The sequence below is a fragment of the Delphinapterus leucas genome, chromosome 19, assembly GCF_059928025.1.
Source record: "Delphinapterus leucas isolate spDelLeu-1000000601 "Yukka" chromosome 19, BTC_Dleu_Yukka2, whole genome shotgun sequence".
Lineage (NCBI taxonomy): Eukaryota > Metazoa > Chordata > Mammalia > Artiodactyla > Monodontidae > Delphinapterus > Delphinapterus leucas.
Genome location: NC_143147.1, coordinates 14,893,442 through 14,901,015, shown reverse-complemented (window position 1 = coordinate 14,901,015; position 7,574 = coordinate 14,893,442). Strand labels below are relative to the sequence as shown.

General features: G+C 55.0%; 1 protein-coding gene across 4 annotated transcripts; it reads right to left on the bottom strand.

The window, feature by feature from the left end:
• Positions 1-85: 85 nt before the first annotated feature.
• Positions 86-7,560, bottom strand: KCNAB3 (potassium voltage-gated channel subfamily A regulatory beta subunit 3). 4 transcript variants are annotated; one of them, XM_022595415.2, is made up of 14 exons: positions 6,504-7,550; positions 5,150-5,193; positions 5,023-5,060; positions 4,704-4,783; positions 3,349-3,393; positions 3,203-3,247; positions 2,948-2,991; positions 2,663-2,749; positions 2,303-2,388; positions 2,037-2,157; positions 1,858-1,952; positions 1,660-1,780; positions 1,401-1,489; positions 86-1,093 (listed from the first exon to the last, which is right to left on the bottom strand). In XM_022595415.2, exons 1-14 carry the CDS (start codon positions 6,743-6,745, stop codon positions 1,016-1,018), a joined length of 1,215 nt encoding a protein of 404 aa, XP_022451123.1. In that variant the 5' UTR covers positions 6,746-7,550; the 3' UTR covers positions 86-1,015. The 4 variants fall into 4 exon arrangements, with proteins under 4 accessions (XP_022451123.1, XP_022451122.1, XP_089756538.1 ...); XM_022595414.2 differs by having other exon boundaries at positions 1,401-1,780; positions 6,504-7,558; XM_089900412.1 differs by lacking the exon at positions 86-1,093 and having other exon boundaries at positions 1,100-1,489; positions 6,504-7,556.
• Positions 7,561-7,574: the final 14 nt, after the last annotated feature.

Sequence of the window (7,574 nt, the reverse complement as noted above, 5' to 3'; positions counted from 1 at the left end):
TTTCTAACGGCAGGGTGCTAGAGGCCCAGATACGTGAGACTGAGATCCTAACCTCTCAGCCCCCAGCAATTTCAGACGCGGTAAGTGATGATCAAGCTGAGATTTTATTTACAGTTCCCTGGGAAGTCTTACACAAGAGGGGCCATCATTATTGCTTTAAGATTATTGCCAGGAGGAAGACTACAGTCCTCCACTCCCGGGTAGGAGTCCTGCTCAAGGATCAAAAGTTTATCCCCAGACCTTTTTATGTCAGCCCCATTTCTCTGCCGTGACCTAAAGGTTGTCACCTTTTCCTGCGAATTGCGGCCCAACCGTACTTTCCAAGGGCTTCCCTGGCCACTTGTGCCAGGACAGGCTATACATCGGCCGTCAGTTTTCCCTCGTCAGTGCTTTGTCACTGCACTCCCCACCCTACCCCTCTCTGACAAGAACAAAGTATCAACACTTTTTGTGGTTTTAAGCCCTCCTCCACCTCCTGGCTGAGGCAGGGTCCTAGTTTCCCAAAGATTATCATTTACTTCCTGCCAGGACCAGCCTGGCTTCCTTTGTAACGAATGTAAGAGCCCCATCTCCTTTGTCCCAGATGACATCAAAACTCACTTCATATTAGGTTGTTACCCCTTGATGACATTTCAAGGGCCACTTTTGAGGTACTCTGCATGGGTCTTGTATCTGCCTTTTTTTTCCCCCTGGGCCTCGGCGATTAGGGGAAGAGAGAAGGGAGCGAGGCCAAGTGGCAGAGAGGGGACAGCCCAGTAGCTCATGCCCAGGATTAGCAGGGAGGCCTAGGAGGACGCAATAGGGGGTGGCGGACTACTTTCCCTCTCAAGCCCCACTGCGGGAGGATATGGCTTTGTTCATGCTTTCGCTACTGTGACCGGAACTCGTTAGTGGGCGGGGCCTCCCTGGCTCCGGCCGCTGCGTGGAGGGATCCGGAGCGGGAGGGAGGCGGGGGCGGGAAGCGGTCCTGGGAGGGTGCAGCGGCTCCGGTTTGGGTCCCTGCGCCCCCGACGGACTATTTCTTGAGATGCGGTTTGTGGCCCAGGAGCCCTTCTATCTCCATCACCGTCTGCGGGGTCAGCTGACTCAGCACCTGGAATTGAATGGGGTGGTGGAGAGGGCAGTGCATGCAGGGGTGCTGAACAAGGGAATGAGGTTCGAAAACCCGGGGAGCCGCACAGCGAAGCCAGGTGGCAGGGAAAGAGTCGCAGCTGTGCCCCTGCCTCACCGTCTCACCCTGGGACCTCTCATTTGCCAAGCGAGGACATTGTAGTGGGTGACCTCACAGGCCCATTCTGGGCTGGACAGCAAGGCCTTGCTTGAGTGCTGGGGCAGGGGACAGAGATGGGCTCTGGCTCTGACACACACCCCCACTGCCCCCCACACCCCTCCCCCCTCACCTGCAGGGCGCCCAGGTGTTCAATCAGCTGCTCTGCACTGGACACCCCCAGCAAGACCGAGCTGACACCCTCACTGCGGAGACACCACGCTGGGCCAGAGAAGGAAATAAAAAAGAACTGGTGGGAAACAGTGAGCACGCAGACTTCAGAGGTGTCTCCGAGGAAGAGGGTCCTCCCCAGAGACAAACCAGTCTGCGGTTTGGTAGCATCTCAGGAGGAGACAAGGCCTCTGCAGGGTCCAGGGCTGGCAGTGTCTCACCAATAGCAAGCTGCGCCACGGTGCAGCCCAGCTGGTGAGCGATGGGGAGAAGGTCCATGACTTTGGCTTGTTGCTTTTTGCCGTCCTCACTCTGCACTTTGTCTTTGTGCCACTGGTAGCCCTGGAGGCCAAGGAGAATCAGCAAAAGACGACTCCTCAGATAGCCCACTCCTGCCGTCCTGAGCCCCCAGATCTCACCTTGATGTTGACCCTGCAGGTATCTGGGACTCGCCCATCATACTTGCTAGTGATGAGGCCACAGGCCAGAGGGGACCAGGTGACTGAGCCAACACCTAAGAGGAAGAGGATTGGATGTGGGAAAGGGATCTAGGTGATGGTGAGGCCGAGGGAAAGGTAGGGATGAGGGGACTTCGAACCAATCTTGTGGTAGAGCTCTGGCAGCTGCATCTCCACCTTCTCTCTGTGAAACAGATGGTGCTCAGCTTGTTCACACACTGGAGGAATCAGGTTGAACTGTCTGGCCATGGAGTAGGCCTCCTGGGTTGGGGTGGGGAAAAGATGGGGGTCAGAGCACTCCTTCCATTTTCTTCCACTCCCCCCGCCTCCAGTAGAGTGGGGTTTGGAGTGGCCATGTGAAAAGTGGGAACAAGTTGTAGGACGGCGAGGTGGGTGGCATACTCACCATGATTTCTGCAGCCCCCCATCGGGATGTCCCCCAGTATAGGGCCAGGCCCTGGTTGATGACATAGGTCATGGCTCGCACAATCTCTAGGCACATAGGAGAGGGAGAGCCTCACTGTCAGACCCCTGGCATCCTGGGTTCCAGATTTGCAGACCTCTGCCTGCCCCACCAAGGCCCCACTCATCCCTGTGGAGTCAGAGAGGTTGGTATCTGCTTTTCACCTCCCTCCCTGTCCAAGTCCTGGGGTCTGAGCCTCTACTGTGGAGCTTGGGAGGCCTCCTGAGCAGGGGCTGGCTTCTGCTGAGGGTTTTAGAAGTGCTCAATTTTGAAGGGCTGTCAGGGTTGGGGTGCTGCTTTTACCCTCCATGGGACTGTTGGGGTCTGAGCGATTGGCGAAGATGATGTCCACATATCCCAGCTGGAGGCGTTCCAGGGATCCTCGCAAGCCTGGGGTAAAAGCATGGGGCGAGGAAGGTAAGCTCTTCAGCTTCAGTTTCCTAAGAATTTAGACCTTATCCTTTTGCCATGGCCACCTAAATCCCAGCTTCCCTATTCAAAGCCTCAGACTCAGAGCTTCAGAGAATGTTCCCAACTCCTCTGGCTTCCATACCCAGCCACCTCCAGTTCCCAGCCCCTAACTCTTACCCTCAATGATGTGTTTGCGGCTCAAGCCTCGCTCAGTTTCTGCCCTGTAGGAAAAGGTAAGTCAGAGATGAGGTGTGTCAAAGATAAGGGACCAGGGCTGGCCTGGAATCATGAGGAACTGGTATTTCAGGGGTCCTCACAGGCAGGATGCAGACCTGGGGAAGCAGGTGCAGGGACTGCTGTCCCCACCCCCATCCCATGCACCTTCACACAGTCTCTGCAGATCTCCCCAATTATTGTGAGGCAGCCACTTACTGTCCTCCCCCAAAAATCTTGGTGGTGATGACATAGCTTGATCTCCTGGAAAAAAGAGAAATGGTAGAACGGGCAAGAAAAGGATTTTTGGATGATCATGTCCCCAGCAACCTCCTGGCCCTCCCCACCCACCCAACATGTCTTACCTCCAACCTTTGCTCTTGAGGATGTTGCCTAGGGTTCTTTCAGCCCTGGAAGGAAGACAGTGTAGAAGCACTGACCCCTCCAAAGTGGATCAGTTTCTTTCCTTCCTCCCCACCTTTCCCTTCAACTAATTTCCTCTCCTGTAAAATGGAGCATAAACGAGGAGCCCATTGGGCTGTCAGCCCCATCCTAGACTAAGTAAGAGGGGCTCCCAATCTAGGGTTATAGTCGTATCATTTTCACTCATTCATTCAACAAATGTCAGCTGTGCATCACTGTGTACCAAGCTCTGTTCTGGGTGCTGAAGGGATAGAATAGGATGAGAGAAGAGGGACCAACTACAGTGGAGCCAGGGAGGACACTGCCTCGTCTGGTTCCAACCATTTGTATTGCTCTCCCCCTTCTTTTAGTCTTTGCAAAGTTCCACCCATCCTCCAAAATTTAGCTTGGTCCTCCAAAATTTAGCTTGGATTCTGCCTCATTCTAAGGAAAATGTTCTCTGATTGCTGTAGTCTATGGTCAGTCCTTGTCAGCTTCCATAGCTCTTATTGGCTACACAATTTTTTGACACTTAATCATGAGTTAATGTGTGACAAGTCTTAAGTTATGGTGGGCTCTTACTGAAGTGTTACTGTTATTTAATCTTTCGTATCTCCTTGTCTTTTGGTTGGTTTGTTTAACCACTTAGACTGTGAGCTTTTTGAGGGCATATTGATGTCATCCTTCAATCAGATACCTGCTCTGTGACAGGCTCTGCATAGGTACTTAGGTGACGTGGGAAAGAGCAAGACAAGTTCTGTGGAGGGAGGAGCCTCCCAGGTGAGCAGTGAATATGGCCTTGTAAACGAGTAATTGATGAACTCTGTGTCAGAGGGTAGTGTAAAGTGCTTTGGGAGCTGACGGGGATAGTGACCAACTTTGGGGAGTTGGGCAAAGGCTTCTTGGAAGAGCTGACATCTGGGACAAGTCTTAAAGATAAGCAGAAGAGTTTGCCAGAAGAAGAGGCAGGAGTAGTCATCCTAGGTTTTTACTATTTGCAGCGTGAAGCCATGTGTGCTGTGGTATAGTATGTTTGAAATTTATCTTTGTCATCCTCACATAGTTGCACATAAATGATGTGCAGGAAATAGTTGTTTGTTTTATTTCATTTTGACTGCACAGTATGCCCCATTGCCCTCAAAGCTGGAGAGAGACAGATGTTGGGACTACACTTCCCATAATGCTTTGGGGCCCCATTGGCTGAAAGGTTGGAACTTAGTGATGCAGAATTCCCAGGGTTCTTTAGGGGGGAAACCAAAAAGCCCTGATATTCTCTCAGCCTTCCCAGTTTAACTTAGTCTTTCACCCCAGTCCTTACTTTCCCGCTGCATACACTTCGGTGGTGTCAAACAGGTTTACGCCATGCTCATAGGCTACTGTCAGCACATCCTCTGCTGTCTAGGATGGTGAGAGAAAAAGTTGAAGACCAGCAACCAGCCTCTCAGTTACCTTCCTTACGGCATTCTAGCCCATCAGACCTCAACCTTGGTTTCCACATTCACTCCCCTTTCCCCATCCTCCAACCTCAGGTCCACCGTTCCCCATGCTTGTTGTCCAAACCCCTATGCAAGTCCATTTCCCCCCTTTTTGGTTCTCTCATACCCCCTCACCCTGCTTCTAGGTCCCATCACTTATACCTCATCTGAGATCTGAGAACCAAATGTGACCCAGGTACCTGCAAGAGAGAAGCCAGGCAGGTGAGACCTGTGGGGGCAAGCCATGAAAGAACTCCCCTTCCCTTAATTCCTCTTCTTTCTAACTCACCTAGGCCAAGGCAGGATACCCGAAGACCAGACTTTCCTAGGTTCCTGCAGGACACAGAGGCAGAAGGAAGGGGTAGAGCCTCCATTAGGAACATAGATTATCAGCCTCCAGTTCGTCTCCTTCCTCTCAGTCCAAAGAAGCTAGACTCAGTGAGCCCACTGAATTGGGCAGTGCTATGGCCATAGCATAAGTGAACAAATAATGACTGTTCCTCTGGAGCCACTGTCCAGTGCCTCTGTTCCCTCCTATCACATTGAAGATGCGCTGCCTGCTTAGCGTTTCTGCTGGTGGGTCTTGTGTTTATTTGAGTCATCTCTGGGATGTGTAGAGTCGAGGGTGGGGGTTGGCTGGGAGGAATGCGACTGGCTAATTGTGATGAGTTTGTGAAAACATCATCAGAGAGTGCTGTGCTAAAGGGCAGACACTGGGGTGGAAGGGGTAAACCAAGTCAAGTTCAGGCACTCAGGCAGGCAAGGATCCTTGGATAGGCTAGGCAGGGGGGCCTCCAACAAAAGCAGGTAGGACACCTGGGTGGAGAGTATGAGAGGTAAGACCAGTTCCCCCTCTTCCCCTCTCTACTCCCTCTGCTCCTGTTGGCTTGTGAAGTCTGTCTTCAAACCAGAGAGCCCCTCCTCCCAAGGACCCGCCACCCAGGCCATCCAATCAGGGCCACCACATGGAGGGGATCAAATTCCTCAAGTGACAAAGCCAGGTCAGATCAGTGACCTCTGCTCACTCTCAAGCAGGAGCCCCTCCCCTCCCCCCTACTGGTAGTCCTGAGAGCCCAGCGGTTCTCTGAGATAAAGTCGGTTACATTTCCGTCCACCTTACCCACATGGCCCCTGTCCTTTAGCAGGGGGTTGAGAGATGTGGTCCATCCTTCCAAGGGCCCCACTTCCCTCCCCACCAAGAAGGGTTGCAGGAGACCTTGGGGCATGTGGGGGCAGTATCTGGGTCAGGCACACTGAGCAGGCCACAGTGAGAAGCCGTTTCCTTCCCCCATCTTCCCAGGACACGACCCAAGGACACTTCATCCCGGGGGGTGGGGGTGGGGGTGTGCAGCCTGGAGATCCGTGCATCCTTCGCCTTCCTGAGGGTAAGGAGGGAAGCTTAGGAGTATCCCCTGGGTCTGACAGGCCTAGTCAACCTTGGTAAACTTGATTTTCTACTAGTCGGGGGTATGGACGGAGAGCAAGAGAGGGCCCAAGTAAGGGAGTGCCAATGATGGGAAGAGGAGATGGAGTGAGCCGGGACCTTCTTAGCGAAGTTTGAGGGGGTTCTGGAAGCATCCCAGGAAGCCTCAGGGGTCACGAAAGGGGAGCAGATGTGGCGGGCTGCCCGGCCACCCCCATACCTGTATTTCATGCCAGTGCCTCGGCCGGTGCTCTCTCGGAGGACCCCAGCGGGCGCTGGGGGTCGGGGGACCACTGCGGCCCGGGCCTTGGGGCCCGACCCTCCTCCCCCCGGAGGATTCCCATGCCCCCCGCCGACCGGCCCGCCATTACCGCCCCCGGGGCCCGGCCGGGGTCCACACAGACGGTCCTCACTGCTCCGGCTGCGAAGGTTCTGCTCGGTACATGCGATAGACACCTGCATGCCGGCTGGCCAAGGCGAGGGAGGGGGCTCCGAGGGGGCGTGAGGAGGAGGGAACCGGGAAGCCCGAGGGGAGACACCCGGGGGTGTAGTGGCGCGAGCCCTAGAAGAGCGGGAAGGCTGAGGAGGTTGCGGCGGGAGCAGCCAGGCAGGATCCGGCTCGCGGGGGCGGGCTGCTGGAGGTCGCGGGGTTTGCGGCGGAGAGGAGAAACGCGGGGGGGGCGCCACGAGTGGAGCGATTAGGATTCGGGGGTACTGGCGCAGGGAGGAGAGGGGGAAATGGACGAGGGTAAAGGTCGAGGGCTATCCTCGGAGGGTAGGAACTTAGGGACGGGGGAGGGCGGAAGAGAGATGCCACCTCAGCCCGAACCGCAGCGGGACTCGATAGACTCCCAGCCGCGTCGGCTGCGGGCCCAGCTTATCAACGTGCAGACACCGCCCCCTCATCTGCATAAAGACGCCCGCCCCCCAGCCAAAACCTGCCGCTCATCTGCATAAGCCCCACCTTCCGGAGCTCCGCAGCTTGGGTGTTCTGTGGGCTCACAGGAACCGGAGAGCAGAACCGGGAGGGTGGTTCTACTCTCTGCACCCCGAGGCCAGTCGGCCTTCCCCCAACCCAGTGGTTTTCAATCAGTGAGCTATTTTCTCCCCTAGGGGACGTTTGGCAAGATCTGGAGACATTGTTGACTGTCACGATCTGGGTGCGCGCGCGCGCGCGCGTGTGAGAGAAAGAGAGAAAGAGAAAGACATGGAGACGTGCTACCAGCATCTAGTGAGTGGCGGCCAGAACAAAGTACACGACAGCACCCCCCACACACACACACACCAAGAT

Excerpts from the sequence above, each read along its gene's own strand:
- KCNAB3 (XM_089900412.1), bottom strand. The coding sequence starts at position 6,745 with ATGCAGGTGTCTATCGCATGTACCGAGCAGAACCTTCGCAGCCGGAGC. Across the intron at positions 5,194-6,503 it reads GGCACTGGCATGAAATACAG|GAACCTAGGAAAGTCTGGTC; the intron begins GTATGGGGGTGG and ends TGTGTCCTGCAG. Across the intron at positions 1,781-1,857 it reads CCTGCAGGGTCAACATCAAG|GGCTACCAGTGGCACAAAGA; the intron begins GTGAGATCTGGG and ends CTTGGCCTCCAG.